Source organism: Schistocerca nitens, chromosome 2, assembly GCF_023898315.1.
Source record: "Schistocerca nitens isolate TAMUIC-IGC-003100 chromosome 2, iqSchNite1.1, whole genome shotgun sequence".
In the NCBI taxonomy this organism is placed as follows: domain Eukaryota; kingdom Metazoa; phylum Arthropoda; class Insecta; order Orthoptera; family Acrididae; genus Schistocerca; species Schistocerca nitens.
Genome location: NC_064615.1, coordinates 745,800,570 through 745,823,249, shown reverse-complemented (window position 1 = coordinate 745,823,249; position 22,680 = coordinate 745,800,570). Strand labels below are relative to the sequence as shown.

At 36.5% G+C, this 22,680-nt stretch overlaps 1 protein-coding gene across 7 annotated transcripts in view; it reads left to right on the top strand.

Moving 5' to 3' along the window:
• LOC126236972 (GMP synthase [glutamine-hydrolyzing]) overlaps positions 1-21,838 on the top strand; it is a 187,011-nt gene extending 165,173 nt beyond the window's left edge. For all 7 annotated transcript variants that reach the window (XM_049946685.1, XM_049946686.1, XM_049946683.1 and 4 more), the window contains 3 exons: positions 4,708-4,938; positions 7,232-7,420; positions 21,316-21,838. In XM_049946685.1, the coding sequence (XP_049802642.1) occupies positions 4,708-4,938; positions 7,232-7,420; positions 21,316-21,417 (522 nt within the window). In that variant the 3' untranslated portion in view covers positions 21,418-21,838. The remainder of the gene's footprint in view (positions 1-4,707; positions 4,939-7,231; positions 7,421-21,315) is intronic.
• The last annotated feature ends 842 nt before the right edge of the window (positions 21,839-22,680 follow it).

Here is a 22,680-nt window from a genome sequence, read left to right as displayed (position 1 = left end):
AAATGCGATGAAGTGTGATCATTCCACCACCATGTGACATTTGCATGCAATGGGGAAGGTCCAAAAATTAGGTGTATGGTACTGCATGCTCTATGCCAAAATCACAAAAACCAGTGGATGGCCATATGCGCATCTCTGCTTGCTCTTCATCAATTGGATCATAAACAACACTGACCATTCCCATCGTGTATTGTTGCTGTTGATGAGAAATGAGGAAAATGATGTATTTATGCTAACATAAGAGAAAGAAAAGTATGGTTGAGCCCAAAGAAAGCAGCAACTCCCTGTACAAAGGTCTGCGTGTGACTACGAAAGATAATTTTATGCATCTGGTGGAACAGTGATGGTGTGATGTACTATGCATTACTTCCCCAGATGTGTAACCATCACTGCAGACATTTATTGTCAATAACTAAGATGTCTTGCAGACTCAGTTCAGGAATAGTGACCAGGAAGACTGCGTGAAGTGATGCTAGTACTTACGCCTGCCCACATTCTGCTAGACTGACAAAAAACACTATGCAGGAGTCGGGTTTGGAAGTCACTCTGCACCCACCTTATTTGTGTGTTCTTGCACCCTCAGATTTTCACCTTTTTCGCCCTCTATCAAATAACCCTCAAGGAACTTCCTTTCTGGATAGAAATGTGCTCCAAACGTGGTACAAAGAGTTCCTTGCCTAAAAACCATGCGATTCCTACTGTCATGGAGTTGAAAAGTTACCCCAGTGTTGGCAGACTGTTGTGAATAGTGAAGGATAATATACACGATCTGTTCAAAAAACTCCAGAAAATTCGTAATTTCGCGCCAATGGCGTGTTGGAGCAAAATGCGTTAACATCCCTGCATGTGCCAGTATTTAGTGTGTAACTGCCAGAAGTTTCATTGTTGTCCATCTGCTAATTATTGTTCAGTGCTGTATTGGGTAGAATGTTGTTGCACAGTTTGTGAATTTAGAGAAGACAGAGTTAGAGGAGCAATGCATCTGCATTAAATTTTGAAACTCGAGGAAACTTTTTTGTTGTTGTGGTCTTCAGTCCTGAGACTGGTTTGATGCAACTCTCCATGCTACTCTATCCTGTGCAAGCTTCTTCATCTCCCAGTACTTACTGCAACCTACATCCTTCTGAATCTGCTTAGTGTATTCATCTCTTGGTCTCCCTCTATGATTTTTACCCTCCACGCTGCCCTCCAATGCTAAATTGGTGATCCCTTGATGCCGCAGAACATGTCCTACCAACCGATCCCTTCTTCTGGTCAACTTGTCCCACAAACTCCTCTTCTCCCCAATTCTATTCAATACCTCCTCATTAGTTATGTGATCTACCCATCTAATCTTCAGCATTCTTCTGTAGCACCACACTTCGAAAGCTTCTATTCTCTTCTTGTCCAAACTATTTATCGTCCATGTTTCACTTAACCTTTACAGACACCAAATGATGCAGGAAGCCTACGGTGATGAGTGCTTAAGCTGTACTCAGTGTTATGAATGGGTCACATGGTTTAAAAATGGACAGACGTAAGTTAAAGATGATCCTTCTTCAGGACACCCTTTGATGTCTATCGATGGTGCTCATGTCAGGAACATCAACAAAATTATGCATGCCAGTCAAAGACTGACCATCGGAGACATTGCAGAAGAATGGAATATTTCCTGACACAGCATCTTGCATTGTCCCACGCCTCATGAGTCAAGATCAGAAAGACATTCGTCTTGCATTCTGTGACGAGCTTTTGGATTGGGCAAATGAGAATGAGAATGAGGTGTTCTTTAAGAGAATTGTAACTGGTGATGAGACGTGGGTATATGGTTATCATGGTCAAATGTCAAAGCTATGCTGATAGTTTTCTTTGAGTTTGAAGGATTAGCTCATCATAAATTCATGCCACAGAGGCAAACTGTTAATCGATGGTACTATCGGGATGTTTGCAATGCATGCGAAAAAATGTGAGAAGGAAACAGCCTGAAATGTGGCGAGAATATTCATGGCTTTTGCACCATGACAACCCGCCTGCATATTCGTCCCTGTTAGTGAGTGACTGATGCACAAAAAATGAAATCAATCTGCTGACTCATGCTCCATATTCCAGTTCTGGCCCACATGGAATTTTTTTTTAATTCCAGAATTAGAAACCCCATTGAAAGGATGAAAGTTTGCAACAATAGATGAGATAAAAGAAAAATCCACAGGTGGCGCTTTGTACGATCCAGCAAGAAGTGTACCAAGACTGCTTCCAGAAGTGGAAATGGCATTTGGAGCAGTGTATTAATTGTGGAGGAGAGTATTTCGAAGGAGACCATGTACAATAAGTGAAAGATAAGTGTAGAAAAATGTTGTGGTCAAACTTCCAGAATTTTGTGAACAGACCTCGTATTATTGATGACTAAACTCTCTGTTACGTGTATCTGTTGTGCTTATTAAACTTCTGAAAAAACTCTATGAACTTCTGCACCAACCCAATATTAAGGCATCAGGAATTAACCACTATGTTACAATAGAGAACTGTAAAGGGTAAAAACGGTAATGGAAGCCAACAATTGGAATACATTCAGCAAATAATTGAGGATGCACAGTGCAAGTGCTACTCTAAGACGAATAGGTTGGCGCAGGAGAATAATTTGTGTTGGGCTGCATCAAACCAGTGAGAAGACTAGTTGGTTGGGGGACTATGGCCCCTTTTAAATACTTTGAGCCTGGAAATGTATTGCCACAGACATTGCTGGGTAATATTGGCTCTTAATCCATGTGGCTGCAATGCTTCTATCTGCAGTGTTGCCAGAAAACATTGTGATATATTGTCGGCAGTATGCAATATCACCTTTGCCAAAAGAGTTGCCAGTTAAATTGTTGTAAAACAACAACAACAACAAAAGTGCAGTTGTCCTATCAAAGGCAAATTGCTGTAAATGTCACACTAAGAGCATTCATATCAGGCATACTTTCATCAGGGAAAAATTAATCCAGAAGAAATAAGTGGAGTAAATTGATTTGTGGAGCTCTTGCAGACATGATGACAGTCACTGCCAAGAACTAGGCATTGTAAACTAACTCAATTAGGATTACATGGACGAAGTATTGAGTGGGGGCGCCTGTAGTGAGGGTGTAGGAAATTACGAGTTGTAATCTAAACCTATGTTAAAAAGTCATCTGTAACCAATTTTTATTGAAGGAATAAAAAAATGCCACCTTTGTATAACTTTTTACTATATCCTTCCCACCTTATATAATGCAAAGACTATAACCAAAGGATTTGATGTAATTGTGTGACAGACTGTAATTGATATTATGATGCCAGTTGATGTAAAGATCATTTTATCCCATAAAGCTGTTGCAACACTGTCATTTGTAAACAAGAATTGACCTCCCTTTAGGCAGTTTGTAGCTGCAGCAGGGTTTAAGGATGGATTTGCATCGCTCTACCACAGTAACAATACCATAGAAGCAAATCTCTGCAAGTGCCTTGTCAATAATTCAAATATTTGAAATTATAACTTCAGTAGGAGGAAACAGGCAGCTACGTCAGTTATGGTAGTTGGAGTATTGTATTCAGTAGTGAACTAAAGGTGGAGAGAGAGGAGTGATATGGGGATTATTGAAGGAAGGTGATAATACCTTGTGCGGTCAGTTGCCTTTTTGCATGTTTTTCCGAACATTTCAGTCCTCTTATTTCTGATATATCCACTCTTCTCAGTCTTGTCCTCTATTGAATCAACCTACTTGGTACTCTGACTGTTCGGTCTTTTTGAAGTACAGGCTTTAAACAATTTTTTGAAGGCACTACAGTATCCAATCTTGAATGAGAGGCTCTTTATGCTAGAAAGATTGATTGTTTAACTGCAGTGGGAAACAGTTGGTAGGAAAATGTGCAGCATTGTCCCATTCAGTGTTTGATCACATGTAAACAATTACATTTATCTCTACCAATCTGATGAGTGTCCTACTTGCTGTATAATAATGATGAGAACTTTTAATGAGGAAGCAACAATGACTTCAACATTTTGTTATTCAGCGTGTGGCATCTAATACTATTGCCTCAAGAAGAAATGTAAAACAGTAACCATTTTGTTATGCCGTTTTAAGAGAGTAAGCTTTATGATTCAGTACATAGTGTGAAGTTACCGTGCTACTGAAGCTTGAATTATGTATGTGACAAGTTTACTCATCATAGCAAACAGTAACATGTCTGTGAAACTGTACACCTCAGCCACATTTGCTAATGCAGATTTTGAGTTCTTAGTTGGGTAACAGGTTATACTCTTGCTTGCAACATACTAAGTGCTGTTGCAGCACATTTGGGATAAACTTCATCAGCCCTCTGAGTCACTTGTGTGAGTTTTCCAGTCTTATGTTGGAGGATAGCTCTCACCTAATATCTGCCTTGAATTGACAATGTCTCCTCATTCTTTCATTTTCTGTGTGTTAAAATATCATGGAGAACAGCTTTGTAACTGTGTTATGCTCTGGTTCTTTTTGTGCATATAAATAGTTGTTACAAATTGCTGGAACTGCAATTTGTAAGTAATAGTCTTGTCACTGTCGTCTAACAGAAGTCGGAGAGATAGTTAAGCCTGTTATAATAGTGTCTGCGATATAATTTGTCAAACAGACAAGGATTTAATCATTCATTATAATCTGATTGTATTTTAACAAAATACATTAATTAGTATAAAATATTTTATTTTGTGTTTCTTTTTTTTTTTTTTTCCAGGGTGACTGTCGTAGCTATAGCTATGTTGTTGGACTCTCTAGTGAGAAAGAACCGGATTGGGATGATTTACTATTTCTTGCAAGACTTATTCCTAGAGTGTGTCATAATGTAAATAGAGTTTGTTACATATTTAGTGGCTTAGTGCGTGATCAAGTACTTGATATAACGCCAACTTTCCTTACGTCAAATGTACTGAGTACATTACGTCAGGCAGATTATGTGGCACACCAGGTATGTAAATGTACATTTACTTTTCATTTTTAAGTTATATGGGAAGAGATCACACCCATGAGGTATTTTATGAAAATTTTCATATGGTAATTCCAGATTCCAGTTAATATTAAAACTTAAAACACTCTGTCGTGAAATAATGGGGTAGATGTGCATTGGAATGGCTCTTTATTCGAATGAGAAATAAATAAAATTCAGAAAAGAAAACTAAATTTTAATTTAAATCCAAAAGTAATTCATTGTGAAAATGTAATACCAGCAGCAGCAATTCAGATTATTAACATGCAAGGAGCGGTTCACAATTACTATCACTATTATATAAATTTTCTATGCCAGATTTCCTCCTTGATCCTTCTTGTGTTTTTTCTCAGTTATATGTATGCTTTTTTGGTGAGTTCCGCATCCTTGTTTTAATTATGTTTATTTCCTTGGAAAAAGAAAACCACATACAGTATACAATATGATATTTTCATTTGTTAGTCTCACTATGAAAAGTCCTCATATTTAGTCGCTTTGCCTGTGAGGTAAGAATTCATGCCCATTAAATCTTCAGTGTTGATTTGAAAGTCATGGACTCTTGTTTAGAGGTGTCTGCAGAGAGTTGCAGTTATTTAAGGTACTAAATGACTTATTTTGATTGTTCTAAATAATGTGCATGTTGAGGAACTCTTTATGGTTCCATTTGCATAAAGAACTGAAAGAATGGAAGAAGGAAGGAAGATCTGGATTCAGAGTCCTGTCAACAGGTTCGGTAAACCCAAGGTTCCCAAACTTCAGGAAATGGTCAATGCTGCCAATTGTCTTGAGATACACCAGTGACCACCTGTGGCGGTGGAATGTTGTCTGCTTCAGAAAGATCATCTTGGGTTAGTGGTTGGATTCCAAGAATGGTACAAACTAACAAACTAATAATTAGAAAAAAAGAATAAAAATAAGGAACACATAATTTCAAGGTGAGCTACATGCTAATAAGATTGATCGTTGGCGAGTCAAAACAGTTGATATTTGGGGTTCAGAGCTCACACGGAGGGATTAATCTCATAAAACGATGACATAATATTTGTACCAGTGTGTTCAAGATGCACTCTTACTCTCGTAATATATCAGTATTAGAGTGTTACAACCTCAACAAGAAGGACGGAGGAAGATGATAGTTTACAGCAGACACAAATAGAATGCCTCAGCTGTCTTTTCTTATTGTGGATTCGGAAGCAGTTGCTGTGAGAATATAATACGAATGCATGGTGTCAGTTCTTTCAGACATTTCCGAAGGAACAGACACCTCATTGAAACTGCAGTTGTGATACGTATTATGTAAATTGCAGGTGGAGAGGGGGCTGGGGGGGGGGGGGGGTTGGAGGGGAGAAAGGAAAGGGCAGGAATTACTGCTGTCAGCTGTGTCAGGACTTTATGTGGAATCAGCGGTGACAAGTGAAAATGTTTGCTGAACTGGGACTCTAACATGGTGTCTCTTGCTTACTGGGCAGTTGCAGTAACCAGTGCACCATCTGGACACAGAGGTCATCACAATTGCGTTGACTATCTTGGCATGCCTCCTGGCCTACCCACACTCCCACAGAGTGCCAGCTATCTGCAGTCCCCTGCTTCCTAGCTGCAGTTCTACTTGTTAAGAGTATCCACCAGTCCAAACCATTGTGCATCATCAGTATTGATAAAGTACTGATTTCAGTATTGCTTCAGGGTGATTCTTAGCTATTAGCTATTCCCAGACACCAGGACAGAGTCCAAGATGTGGTGGATCACTATACAAATGTGGTTCTCAGACCTTTGGCCACTTTAAGAACTAAGCGCTGTCTCGGTGGAGTGACAAGTATCATATCTTTAATCAGGGCCAGAAAAGTGCCATTGTGGAGGTTCAAATGCTGACCACCCACAGAGACACTCTAGAACAAACACATGTCTGCACTCATTTCACTTTAGCTTTCTTATATGTTTATTTGTGTGTTCAAATTGTGTAGTCACCTGTTCACGGATTTCTGTTCCTCATTATCTGAACTAATGATGGTAGTATTCAATATAGTACCAGTGGTGTTAGATAGTAAAGAACACACATCACCATTAGTTACTATGTATTATCATGGCTAAAATTTCCTTTAGTAGGTGTGCTACTTCTGCCAAAATATTGTGTTATGATAACATTATATTTTTTCCACAGTTTTTCAATATTTTGTAATATGGTAATAATATTATACTTGGTTTCTAAAATATGGAAGTATTATCATATGCAAGAACTCGGCATTAACCATTCACTTACAGTATTCACTATTTCCAGGTTCTTGCAGCATCAGGGTACACCAATGCCATCAGCCAAATGCCAGTGGTGTTGATACCAATACATTTCGACAGAGACCAAGTATCTCGGATTCCATCATGTCAGCGTTCTGTTGTTCTGAGGCCATTCTGTACCCACGACTTCATGACAGGTGTTCCTGCTATTCCTGGAAGAGATCTACCTCTTGATGTGAGTTAGTGCTGAAATCACGTTGAGATACTTTTAGATGTGTTCCAATAACTAATTCTATACTGAACAGATAGTCTTCAATGTGTGGAGTTTGTTAGTTTTTACAGTATGTCTGTTTACAGCCTTAACAACTACAGTAGTTAATGAGTGCTTATAAACTGAAAAGAATTGCTCAGTGTGTAAGTGCCAGACTGCAAATCCAATGTTGTTGTTGTTGTTGTTGGTGGTGGTGGTGGTGGTGGTGGTGGTGGTGGTGGTGATCATCATCGTCGTCTGTCCAAAGACTGATTTGATGCAGCCCTCAGGGCTACTCTATCCTCTTGGCTCTTCATCTCCAAATAGGTACTGCAACCTTGAACTTGCTTGCTGTATTCATCTCTTTATCCCCCTCAACAATTTTTACCCCACACCCTTCGCTCCAGTACTAAACTGGTGATACCTTGATGGCTCAGATCGAGTCCTGTCAACTTATGATCGAGTCCTGTCAACTTATGATCGAGTCCTGTCAACTTATGATCGAGTCTTGTCAACTTATGATCGAGTCTTGTCAACTTATGATCGAGTCTTGTCAACTTATGATCGAGTCTTGTCAACTTATTACTTCTTCTAGTCAAATCATGCTACAGATTTTTGTCCTCCCCAATTCCGTTCAGTGCCGCTTCACTAGATACACAATCTACCCATCTAATCTTCAGCATTCTTCTATAGGATCACACTTCAAAAGCTTCTCTACTCATCTTGCCTTATCGACAACATTTCACTTCCATACAAGGCTATACTCCATACAGATAACTTAAGAAAAGACTTTCTAACACACAGATTCATATTCGATGTCAACAAATCTCGTTTTCAGAAACATTTTCTTGCCATTGCCAGTCTGCATTTTAGATTCTCTCTACTTCAGGCATCATAAGTTGTTATACTGCCTAAATAGCAAAATTCATTTGCTATTTGTAGTGTCTTGTTTCCTAACCTAATTCCTTCAGCATCACCTTATTTAATTCTACTACATTCCATTACCCTTGTTTTGCTTCTGTTGATGTTAACCTTATATTGTCGTTTCAAGACACTGTCCATTCCATTCAACTGTTCTTCCAAGTCCTTTGCTGTCTCTGCCATAATTGACAAACCTCGAAGTTATAATTTCTTCTCACTGGATTTTCACAAAAATTTTCTTTGGTTTCCCTTCCTCCTTCCTCAGTGTACTGATTGAATAGGATTGGGAATAGGTTACAGCCCTATCTCACTCACTTCTCAACCACTGCTTCCCTTTCATGCCACTCAATTTTTTACAGCTGCCGTCTGGTTCGTGTACAGTTTGTAAATAGCCTTTCGCTCTATTTGTTTTACCGCTGCTATCTTCAGAATTGCAAATAATGTATTCCAGTCAACGTTGTTATAAGATTTCTGTAAGTATACAAATGCTGTAAATGTAGGTGTGCCTCTCCTTAATCTATCTTCTAAGATACTTCATGGTGTCAGTATTGCATCATGTGTTCCTACATTTCTGCAAACCCAAATTATCTTATCTGAAGTCATCTTATAGCAGATTTTCCATTCTGTTGTTCCATGACTTATTAAACTTATAGTCCATAATATTCTACATCTACATCTATATGGTTACTCTGCAATTCACACTTAAGTGCCTGGCAGAGGGTTCATCGAACCATTTTCATACTACTTCTCTACCATTCCACTCTCGAATGGCGTGTGGGAAAAAGGAACACCTAAATCTTTCCGTTCAAGCTCTGATTTCTCTTATTTTATTATGATGATCATTTCTCCCTACATAGGTGGTGCCAACAAAATATTTTCGCATTCAGAAGAGGAAGTTGGTGATTGAAATTTCATAAATAGATCTCGCCGCAAAGAAAACCGCCTTTGTTTCAGTGACTGCTACCCAAACTCGCGTATCATATCAGTGACACTCTCACTCCTATTGTGCAGTCCCACGAAACAAGCTGCCTTTCTTTGCACTTTTTCGATGCCCTCTGTCAATCCTATCTAGTAAGGATCCCACAATGCGCAGCAATATTCCAGCAGAGGACGGGCAAGTGTAATGTAGGCTGTCTCTTTAGTGGGTTTGTCACATCTTCTAAGTGTTCTTCCACCAAAGCGCAGTCTTTGTTTCGCCTTCCCCACAATATTACCTATGTGGTCTTTCCAATTTAAGTTGCTCGTAATTGTAATTCCTAGGTATTCAGTCGAATTGACAGCTCTTAGATTTGTGCGATTTATCGTATACCCAACATTTGTCGGATTTCTTTTAGTACCCATGTGGATGACCTCGCACTTTTCTTTGTTTAGTGCCATTTGCCACTTTTCACACCATACAGAAATTCTCTCTAGATCATTTTGTAATTGGAATTGCATGCATCAGCGCATGCTTTCTTTGAAGTTGGAATTATTGCATTATTTTGAAGTACGAGGGTATTTTGCCTCTCTCATAAATCTTGTACACCAGATGCAATAGTTTTGTCATGACTGGCTCTCCCAAGGACGTCAGCAGTTCTGACAGAATGTGCTGTACTCCAGGATCCTTATTTCAACTTAGGTCTTTCAGTGCTGTGTCAAATTCTTCATACAGTATCATATCTCCCATTTCATCCTCATCCACATACTCTTCCCTTCCTAATCTTGCCTTTAAGCTCATTTCCCTTGTATAACCCCTTTATATATTTGGTCCCTCTTTCTCCTTTCCCTTCTTTGCTTACTGATACTCCATCTGAGCTCCTGATATTCACACAGATGCTTCTCTTTTCTCCAAAAGCATCTTTAATTTTCCTATAGGCAGTCTACTTTTCATCTAGTTTTATACGCTTATGTATCCTTAACACTTTGGAGACCAAGCCCAACCATAGCTTGGGCAGCAACATTGTGTTAAAAAGACTGTGTCAGTAATACACCTTGCACTTTTTTCTTGTGAGGACAGTTATACTTGCATTTTTAGCATTATTTTCAAATTTGTGACCTATCAGAGAACTAAAGTAGACATGAAAAACAAAAATTGAAGCTAGACTCTTATCTTGAAGATACATCAATTATATACATTCCAGTAAGGCTGTAAATAACGTCATAAATGGCCTGTATCCTAGGCCCAATATTCTTCTAAGTGGTTGGGTTCCAAAGTGTTTAATTTGTCCACTAGTCATTCCTGTTTAGTCATTTTGCACTTTCTGTCTAGTCTCATTTTTTAGAAATTAGTACAAACTTTTCACCTGCTTCATTAGCTGCATTTTTTATTTTGTACATTCATCTATTAATTTCACTATCTCCCGTGATATCCAAGGATTTCTCCTACGCTTTGTCTTTCATGTATTCAATCCATTGCTGCTTTCACTATTTCATCTCTCAAAGCTACTCATTAGTCTCCTACTCTATTCCTTTGCCTTGTTGTTGTCAGTTGTTACCTAATGTTCCCTCTGAAACTTTCAAACACCTTCAACTTAAATAAGTCCCATGTCCTTAATTTCCTACTTTTTTGTACTTTCATCGGTTTTAATCTACAGTTCATAAACAACCAACTTTGGTCAGACTCCACATCTGCCCATGCAAATGTCTTAGAGTGAAAATCTGGTTCCAAGATCTGTCTTACCATTATACAGAGTTGTCAGAAACAGCATGAAAAGATTGCAAGGGTGTTGCAGGTGAGGTTGTGCTGAGAAATAATTGTTAAAAATAATAATAAAAAAAAACACCTGATGTGTTGCCCCATTTCAGTCACTTAGCATTGAAGATAGCCAATCAGATTGTTGCGCTTGCCCATTCAAGCAGCCTACCAGAGGTGATGTCCCCGAATGTGCTCTTCCCTGGGTTTCCTCAATCAGAACAAACATTGCTTTTGCTCACGCAGCTTAAATGTATCTCTTTCAAAAAAGGCACAATTTAACTGGTAATGAGCATTTCAGTAAGTGGTAAACCATGGAGCCACAGATGTCAGTGCGTTACCACCATTACCACTGTGCAAGTGCTTGATTTGTATGTGCAACAATGTGATTGGCAAACATTGAAGCCAAATAACTTGGAAACAGTGCAGCATATCAAATCATTTTCTTAACAATTATTTCTCAGCACAACCTTCTCTTCAGCACTCTTACCAGCTTTTCACTGTTCCTGACCACCCTGTGTAATCAATTCGAAATCTTCCGGTGTCTCCAGGTCTCGTCCACATTGAAATATGCTCACTTTTTTTTATTTACTTAAATTTGGCATATTTCGTGACAGTACCTTTTCCGTATAATGTTTACAAGGCGATATTTGTCTTGGCTTCAGTTGTCTAGTGGAAGTATGATTCCACAATGCATCTTTGTCGGCTGCAGAAATGACCTGGTTCAATGCGTTTGCCTCATTTTTGGTGCTTCAAATACCATTTCTTCGAATGTAGTTTCTTCTTAAAGTTTATATAAAAAAAATAGTAACATAGTTCTTTTTTTTTTCTGTTCACTAGCAAATTATTTATGACGGCGACCTGCACAATGTTCTACCGTCAACACACACCAAGAGTTAACTGCCAACTCACTACAGTCAAAGACGACTCCAGCGTCAAAGACATTTTACACAACACACAAGCTTCCACTTGTAACCAGTCTCTCTGATATTCTTCGTCACATTTACTAATAGTAATCAATATGCTGTCACTCTCAAAAATATAAGTAAATTAACATAGATAAGGCAAATTACAATAAAAAAATTCTGACAAAAATATAAGAAAACATTTACAATTTGGTATCGACAAATCCGGTAGAAAATAACACATCTCCCATATCCATTACAACTGCTCCCTAGGGCTTTTGTTGTTATGAACATATACAACAAAATCCCGACCACACTCAGTGATGGATCTGTATTACACAGTTAGTACATTAATGATGCAGTCTGATAACCTCTTCCAAAAATGGACTCTTTGAATCTGTGGACTTGTTACTGGCTGTTGTTGCAATGATAGTTCCCCATCAATGTCATACACAAAAAATTCAAGTAAAGAAATTATTTAACATGACAAATATACGTGGCATAAAACATACATGAGAAATATTCTAAAATACAGCATACAGATTGAAAATAATAGTAAGATAAAACTTCTTTGCTAGAATAAGATATCTACAACCACTTCTTTGGTCACACTGTGCCAACTGGCTCATGAACATATACAGTGTAGTGTTTTTTTTTTAAATATATATATTTGCCTTTTATATATTTTTTACTTCTGATTTTTTTTAATTTTATATTTTTAGCCATGGTTTTTTCTTATTTTGTATATTTTTTTCTATTGATTTTCTTTTTTTTAGTACAGCTAAAGATACATCACTATTATCTAAATTTTTTTGCAATTATTTATGTACACTTGCCTCTCTACTACAATATTACTACAAGTCACATTCTTGTGAAGAGTACTTTCGCTCCCCACAACATCAGTATAAAGAACAATAAATTGCTCATATATCATGAGGCTTTATCTAAAATTGGTTTTGAAACTTATACCTTTGCATGCATGTCCTCACATGCATGCCTTCACCCACAGGGAAGACTTAGCTTCCAAAAATTAAAAAAAATTCGGAAATGCTCACTATGGAGACTTTTTTTTTTTTTTTTGAAAAAAAGTAAAAATAAATCTTTCTCTCATTCTTTGTTACAACAGTGTTTTTTCATCAGTATCAATTAACATGTGACTTCAAATTATTAATTTATACATGCAAATATACATACTTGGTTGTACAGGTAGTTTTTTGTTCCAGCAAGCATATTCCAGTGGAGGACTTTTGTTTTAGATGATAATAGGTTATTTAAATTTTTGAAATTGATTTCTGTTTATACAGTTTCAAAGAGACAACATTCCTGAGACCAAATAATTTCTTTGACTTAGGGTACACCAAACGATAAGCATTAGGGTGTGGATTTTCTATGACTTCAAAAGGCCCAATATAGATATCAAAGAATTTTTTTTTCTTCTGAAGTTAACATTTTTGATTTTTCATGAGATTTGACCAGAACAAGATCCCCAATTTTGAAAGTGGTTAATTTTACCCTGTTGTTATGTCTTTTATTCCTCTTTTCCCCTTGTTTCCCTGACAATATCTTCTCTCTCTTGCATGGTTAAAGGTGTACATTTAGGAAATTCAATAAGTTCTGATATAAGATTAGGAGGTCTAATATTAAACATTATCTCATACGATGAAAATCCTGTGGAACTATGTTGTAGGCTATTCATAATATCTTCAAAATTTCGAATGTGCTCAAACCAGGTTGGATGTTTATGGCTACAATAGGTTCTACAAAGTCTCCCAATTTCCCTCATATATCTTTCTGCAGGATTGGTGGATAGAGAATAAACAGATATAAGTATATGCTTCAATTTTGATCTTTCAATAAACTTTTTCCAAATTTTAGAGGTGAACTGTGAACCATTATCTGATAATATAGCTTTTGATTTACCCACCTGTGCGAAATAATCTCTTTCAATTTTTATTATAATTTCATTCCTAGTAGCTTTTTTCACTGGATATAGTTTAATTAATTTTGAAAATACATCTACCATAACAAATATGTAACAGTGACCACCTTTACTCTTTGGTAACATTCCATATAAGTCCACAGCGATAAGATCTAAAGGTTTTTCCGGAATAATGTTTTGCATCTCTCCACCACATCTTTGATTGCTCACTTTAACTCTCTGACATTTGTCACAGGTTGCCAATTCTTTTCTTACCTTCTTTCCAATATTGTAAAAATAAACGTTTTCTAGTATCTTTTGAATGCACTTCTGTATCCCACAATGACCAAAACTTTCATGTATGTAAGTGATCAGCTTTTCAGCATCTGCCTCTGGCCAACACAGTTTCCAATTATCAGAATCTACATCTATTCTCCGAAATAAAATCCCCTTATGCAATTTGTAAAATTTATAAAGTTTCTCATACCCCTTCTTGCCTAGACATTCTTTGATTAATTTCCAACTTTGATCTAAATTTTGATTTTTTTCTAATTTTGTTACATATAGCTCTAATTGTTTTCTCATTTTCCACCCCTTTCAGGTATCTAATTTTGAATTGCTTTTCCTCCCCTTTTTCAAAAATCTCCCCCCCCCCCCCCCAATTGGTAACCTTGAAAGTGAATCAGCTACTACATTCTCAGAACCTTTTATGTGCTTGATTTCAAAGTCAAACTGTTGCAGAAATATTGCCCATCTGGTCAGTCTACTGTGGTATAACTTGCACTCTTGTAAGTAACTCAAAGCTTTGTGATCTGAAAATACTATGGTTTTATGTCCAATAAGGTAAATTCTAAATTTTGTAAAAGCCCAATGAATTGCCAAAAGTTCCTTCTCTGTGACTGATTAATTTTTCTCATGCTTGAGCAACATTCTGCTTGCAAATGCTATGGTACAATGTATCTTAACTCCATTCTCTACTCTTTCTTGAAATAACTCTGCTCCAAGCCTATGATTACTGCTATCAGTGTTCAAACAAAATGGTAAATTAAAATCAGGTCTGTGTAATAAGTGTTGCTTCCTCAACTCTTGCTTAATATTATCAAACTCTTCCTGACAACTTTTATCCCAAACCCAAACAGTGTTTTTCTTAAGTAACTGACTTAAACATGGTGCATTCAGACTCTGATCACTTATATGTTTTCGGTAATAACCGCATAACCCAAAGAATGACTTTAATTGTTTTTTAGTCTTAGGAATAGGAATTTCTGAAATTGCTTTAATTTTTTCTGGATCTGCCAAAATTCCCTTGTCTGTGACAACATGACCCAAAAATTTTAATTCAGAAACTGCAAACTTACATTTCTCTAATTTCAATGTCATCCCCCCTTTTTTAAGTTTTTCACAAACTGACTTCAAAATCGAAAAATGTTCCTCCCAATTTTGCCCTGTATCCAAAATGTCATCTACATAAATTATCAGTTTAGATGCAAGTTCTTGCCCCAGTACATGATCCAAAGCTCTTATAAATTCGGAAACAGAAGAATTTAACCCAAATGGCACAACACAATATTGGTAACTCTTACCATTGTACAAGAAAGCAGTATATTTTCTAGAGTTAACCGAAAGTGGTACCTGATGAAAACCCGAAGTTAGATCCAAACTTGACATATATTTTATATCTGTAAATTTATAGAGTAACTCATCAATATTTTTGGGATGGTCTGTCTGTCTGAACAAAATTTTGTTTAAGTGTCTAGAGTCCAAAACCAATCTTACTCCACCATCTTTTTTCGAAACTACTACTAGAGGATTATTATATGCACTGATACTCCTTTCTATTATATTACATCCTTCCATCTTTTTCAGCTCTTTCTCAACAGCAGGTCTTTTTGATATTGCAATACTGTATGGTTTTATGAAAAATGGGTCATGAGGTTTTACCTGAAGCTCACACTGATAACCCTTTACCCTACCAGGTATGTCACTGAAAACATCACTGTATTCCCACAGCAGATTTCCTAACTGTTGTTTTTGCTCCCCAGATAAATTTTGTGTTTCTGAAATTTTCAAATTTACTAAATTCCCAAATTCAACTTCATCAGTATCAAATCTATGAATTTCAATATTCTCCAATCTATTTTCTTTTAGTAAATTGATACTGTCAAAATTTCCATTACTCTGATCACCAAGTGTGTTTACAAAATTTGTCTGAATGTATTCCCTTTCACTAGTTTCTATCAAAAGTTTTCTTCCAACCCAATCAAATGCTGTATTTACTTTTACTATCCAATTCATACCCAAAAGAAAATCCTCATTAAATTCCTGAATTACAAAACATCCATGTGTGAACAACTTGCCTTCAATTAAAAATGTCACTAATGCCTGGCTTTTTACCAATTTACTGCTCTTCCCAGTAGCACCTTTTATCTTTATCCCAACAACTGGCATTTCAACATAATCTTTCCCGGCTTTCAATTTCTTGCTTAACCTTTCAGATATTCCCGAGACCTCACTTCCTGTATCAATTAAACATTTACCAATCCATGACCCAATTTGAACTTCTATATAAGGACTGCAAAATTGATCACTTTTCTCAGAACCTGTATCCTCATGTAATAAATCACTTTCAATTTCCCCAAACCTATACTTATCAGAATCATATGGTATATCATTACATGTATTATTTGTTACAGTTATAAAATTTGCACTAGATACAAAATTGTCATTAGTACTCTCTATTATCTCAAATAGCCAAGAATTTTCATCCAAATCACATTGTATACTATTGAAGTACTTATCCTTCAGCTTTTCAAAAATAAAATATCTCATCTTTTTCCACCACTCAGGACATATAGTTTCACATACATTAATAAGCATCTTTCTAAAGTTCTTGTCAAAAGAAATAGATTCACTGTTCAGCCATAGATTATTAAGAAATGTGTGTGTGTCATTAGTATCTGTAAAAGTTTCACTTAAGCTAGAAGTTATACATGTGTCATCATTATTTGTGAAGTCAGATTCTTTACCAACAACATTAAAATTCACACTTTTACATACACCCTGCTTGCGAGCCTTATTCATCCTGGTAACATCCCTGGGAATTTCTATAATATTCTCACTATTTAATCCATTTTCAACCATGTGTATACCCAACTCCCTATTTAAACTAATGAAACACCTTTACTCAACATTATCATCAATACCATTACCATCATCATCAACTTTATCATCAACATCATTATCATTATACATATTCAGGTCATACACATTCAAATTATCCCCCAAAATATAATTTCCCCTTTCTAAAGTTACCAGATCCCTTTCACCAATATTTTCATTCTCACAGCGTGCATTCTCTCTTTCATTCACACACATCTCTGAACTACTACAAATTACATCATCTGACAAAGTGTTGCTCTTTTCTGCCCAAGTGTAAAACTCTGTTAAATTAAATGAATCACAATTACTTTTATCTACTGTACGTTCTTGTGTACTGAAAATTTTATCTTTATCAATATCATCATTATTTTCCTCTTGAAATTTTTTCAATAAGTAACAACTAATAACCTCATGTGATAGCTTAGGTTTGGAACTGTCATGTTTGGGTTTATGATAGTCACATCCATTGGTCCTTTAATCATGCTCACCTCCTGCCTCAATCTTGCGGACCTTCAAGGGGGCGTCTACTCGTTTTTTATTTCCTGAATTACAACTGGTTCCTGTTTGAACTGCTGATTGTGGTTCTGCCAATGTCTCTGATCAACATTTCTGTTCACATTTCTATGCCAAACATTACCTGATTGTTGGTAGTTTCTATTGTACTGATCTCTAGCAAAATTTCTGTGATTTTGATCCATAAAGTGTTCTCTATTTTGTTGATTATTTCCGTGAAAATGTTCTTGTTTTGGATGAAAATTATGGTCCTTCTTTTGAAAATTGTTATATCCCCCTGAATTTTGACTGACACCATAATAATTGTTTTGTTCCCTTTTTTGAAAGTTATCATTTCCCCAATTTTGATCATTACCTTTCTGAGTAAACCCACTGTGTGTTCTTATTGTTACCCTATCCAACTTTTCAATATAATTGAGAAACTGCTCAACATTACTATCAGGACGATGAACTAAACTCAACTGCATTTCTGATGGCAATCTTCTCTTTAAGGTATCAGTTTTGATCAAGTCATCCAAAGGTTTTGTTAAGTGAATAAGTTTTTGAAGTTCACTTTTGCAAAATTGTTTCATGCTCCCATATGATTCTCTATAGTTTCTCCCATTCAAAAATTCACTTTTGATTCTAGTTTGTTTAAGATCATCCCAAAAATTTTCCAGAAATTTTGATTCAAATTCTGAAAAGGTCATCCCCACAGTTACAATCTGGTTTTCCCAAGTCAATGCTTCCACTTCCAAGAATTTTTTCACAAATTTAATTTTCATTTCATCTGGTGAGTGAGGTAAAAAACAATCCTTACAATACTGTATAAAATCAACGGGATGTAAGGGTCCATCTACCGAAAAGTGCTTCACTGGAATATTAGATACAAGATTGCATGTGTTGACATTGTGATTTTTGCTTTGAAATTCAATGTCAAAACTTTCACGTTTTTCGCTAAGGTCTTTGACAGATTTTTTGTTTTCTAAATCACTGCATTCTACTTTTTATTCTAGAGTAACCAAATGATTGTCAGTTTTTTGTTCCACATTTTTTACTAAAACTTTTGTGTTCTCGTTCAAATTTTTAATTTCCCCTTTTATCTCATTAAAATCAATTAAATTTCTTTTCCTATCTGCCAGTAACTCATTTTTTACAGTATTAATTTCATCGCTCAATTTAGCATCAATTTCATTTACTTTTGCTTCCACAGATTCTATTTTTTCCTCAACACTGCTAACTCTGTTCGAAAGATCACCCACTTGGGTATTGACTGCTTGGACTTGCAACAAAATATTATCCATTTTTTCATCCCAGTAAGTCTTATTGTCGTCAACTGATTGTTTAATTTCTTTCGTGAAATTTACAAGAAAACTTTTTAAATCAAATTGATCGGTTCTTTCTGTTTCATTTGACCTGTCCTGATTTTCGAACTCTATTAAATTACTACTTTCTACTTTAGGCACAATACTCTCGAAAATCTCATAAGTCATTGTGAAGGAAAAAAAAATTATACACAACAATACAAAACAAGATAAAAATATTGTTTTAACAAAATACGAGGGTTTTGTGACTTATCTTCTACTGTTGCAAATCCACATTTTCCATCCATGTGATTGTTGACCAAAATTCTTGAAATTTTTTCTTCTGTTGAAAATTTATATTTTTTGCTGAAACGTTTCTTCTCCAAAACTTTTACTTCCCGATGAACACAAATACTGTAACACACATTCGGAAAAAAATTTTCTCCCTCATAGCACTGTCGAAGATCACGTGAACACAATATCCCGGCTACAGTCCCCAGTTGAAATATGGTATCCCGGCTGAGCCCCCAGTTGAAATATGCTCACTTTTTTTTATTTACTTAAATTTGGCATATTTCGTGACAGTACCTTTTCCGTATAATGTTTACAAGGCAATATTTGTCTTGGCTTCAGTTGTCTAGTGGAAGTATGATTCCACAATGCATCTTTGTCGGCTGCAGAAATGACCTGGTTCAATGTGTTTGCCTCATTTTTGGTGCTTCAAATACCATTTCTTCGAATGTAGTTCCTTCTTAAAGTTTATATAAAAAAATAGTAACATAATTCATTTTTTTTTCTGTTCACTAGCAAATTATTTATGACGGCGACCTGCACATTGTTCTACCGTCAACACACACAAAGAGTTAACTGCCGACTCACTACAGTCAAAGACGACTCCAGCGTCAAAGACATTTTACACAACACACAAGCTTCCACTTGTAACCAGTCTCTTTGATATTCTTCGTCACATTTACTAATAGTAATCAATATGCTGTCACTCTCAAAAATATAAGTAAATTAACATAGATAAGGCAAATTACAATAAAAAAATTCTGACAAAAATATAAGAAAACATTTACAATTTGGTATCGACAAATCCGGTAGAAAATAACACATCTCCCAGATCCATTACAACATACACAGCCTTCTTTCAAGATTCATTAAGAAAGTGTTAACGATGATTAAATTATGCTCTGTGCAAAATGCTAGCTGGTGGCTTTCTCTTTCATTCCTTTCTCCCAGTCCAAATTCACCTAATTTTCCTTCTCCCACTATTGAATTCAAGCTCCCAAAACAATTAAATTTTTGTCTCCCCTAACTGTCTAAATACCTTCTTTCATGTTGTCCTAAAATTCATCTGCGAAGCTAACATAAGAACTTGTACTACTGCGGTGGGCGTTGGCTTTGTGTCCGTCTTGGCTACGGCAGGGCGTTTGCTAGGCTGTTTATAATAGTTTACCTGCATTAGTATTTTCTCATTCATTATTAGACCAATTCCTGGGTTACCTCATTTGAATTTGTGTTTATAACCCAGTACTTATTGGAGCAGAAGTCCCGTTCCTCGAGCTGTCGAACTTTGCTAATACCCACTATATCTAACTTCAACCTATCCGTTTCACTTTTTAAATTTTCTAACCTAGCTGCTCGATTAAGGGGTCTAAAATTCCATGTTACAACTTGTAGAATTTCAGTTTTGCTTCTCTTGATGGTGACACCCTCGTAACCATACAGTAGAGCTACATGTCCTCATGAAAAATTATAGCTGTACTTTCCCCTTTCTTTCAGTTGTCTGCTGTGCAAGCACAGCAAGGTCATTTTGGCTGATGTTAAAAGGCCAGATCAGTCAGCCATTCAGACTGTTGCCCTGCAACTACAGAAAAACCTGTTTCCCTCCTTAGAAACCTCACATTTGTGTGGTCTATACCATACCCCTCCATTGTGGTATGGCTATTTTCTGGGAACTCGCCCTTCAATATATTCTGTATTCCCCTTACCCACCAGGCCTCAACCTCCGCTAATTTCAAGTTGCCGCCCCTTGTACATCACCTGTCATTCAACAACATCTTTACCTGCGTACTCCGCCTCGACTGACATCTCTGCCCAACCTCTTTGAATTTACACATGTCTGCCTGTGTGTGTGTGTGTGTGTGTGTGTGTGTGTGTGTGTGTGTGTGTGTGCGCGTGCGCGCCAGTGTATACCTGTCCTTTTTTCCCCCTAAGGTAAGTCTTTCTGCTCCCGGGATTGGAATGACTCCTTACCATCTCCCTTAAAATCCACATCCTTTAGTCTTTCCCTCTCCTTCCCTCTTTCCTGATGAAGCAACCTTGGGTTGCGAAAGCTTGAAATTTGTGTGTGTGTTTGTATATTTTTATTGTCTATCCACCAGCGCTTTCTAGTTTGGTAAGTTACAGCATCTTTGTTTTTTGTATATATTTTTCCCACGTGGAATGTTTCCCTGTATTAAAATCAATTACTGCATTATAATACCAGTTTTTTTCTCTCTCTCTAGGTTGTAGCAAGAATGATAACAGAAATCCTTACAGTGCCTGGCATTTCAAGAGTGCTCTATGATTTGACAACGAAACCTCCTGGAACAACTGAATGGGAATGATTTCTGTTACATTGGTTGTGTTTGTGTTGTACCATGGTGCATCATCTGCACAGTGTTATTGCAATAACTGTTAACATTTGGAGTCACAAGTGCTTGTAAATATGTGTTCATGTGACAGATTTTTTTTTGTGGATAACAGTGTTCAGACATTTGCTCCCGTATAAATCAGGAAGGAAAAAGTGATCTATGCCATGCACAAGCTATGTACATATTTCAAATAGATAAGCAGAGATAATGATTTCCTGGGCCTGATTGTTGAAGTTGTAATTTTTAAGCGAAACTTAATTGAGATTGTGAATGTGATAGTGTGACTGTTCAGGATATCATTTGTTATAAATAATTATGACTGAAGAATTTTTTATCTGACAGCTTTTATCAGTGTAATACAAAGAAGCATTATAAATTTGTATTGTCTTGTGTTTGCAAGCCTGTTAATTCTTTGGTCCTTAGGTTTTGTTGAGCCATGCGTTTCTGCTGACACAAACAGCCTTCGTAATAAGTGCAAAGTAGGAATTTTTACATATTCCTAATTTTTTTGTAAGTAGTGTTAAACCTCTGCTGTCTTCATTAAGGCTACCATTCAGTAGTCCACATTATTAAATACTTCAATAATAGACAGTTTTATAAAAGGAATTGACAATAATGTTCCATAAAACAGTTAATTTCTTGAGTAAGCATTTATATTAAAAAGTTTCTGAGCAAGGCAAACATACTGCGAGAATGGAAAGATATGTGCAACTTAAAAAACTAAGTTGCAAGTGGTAATTGTCACATAAAATGCTGAGGTGGCTAATTGTTAAGTGTGTACTCTTTGTTTTCACAGGTATGCTTCCCAAGAGGTGGGTATGTGCCCCATACACCACCTACACCTATTACACCCATGACTTGACCCTAAAACAAGTAGAGCACCTATATCTTATGCAAAATTTACGGCAACTTTTCAGTGCACAGTGGCACGTGGAGTATGATTTATGTGGATGTAAAACCACAGTATCATATGACATAAAGCTGAGTTGTGTTGAAATGCAAAAAGACACAGCAACAACCTATGGCCAAGGACAAATTCTGCCCCTAGTTCAGAACAGTCTGCTCGGCACAGGAGACCTCACATATCATGCCACTAATGTACACAGGTGATTGTTTCTCTAAAACTTTTACTTCCTGCCCTGTTACCTCAAAGTGTTCACTCCACTGCCTCTGTTTTTTATCTTTTGGCAACAGGTTTTCCCAAGTTTATTTCTCTTGCATTTTTCTATTTATTTA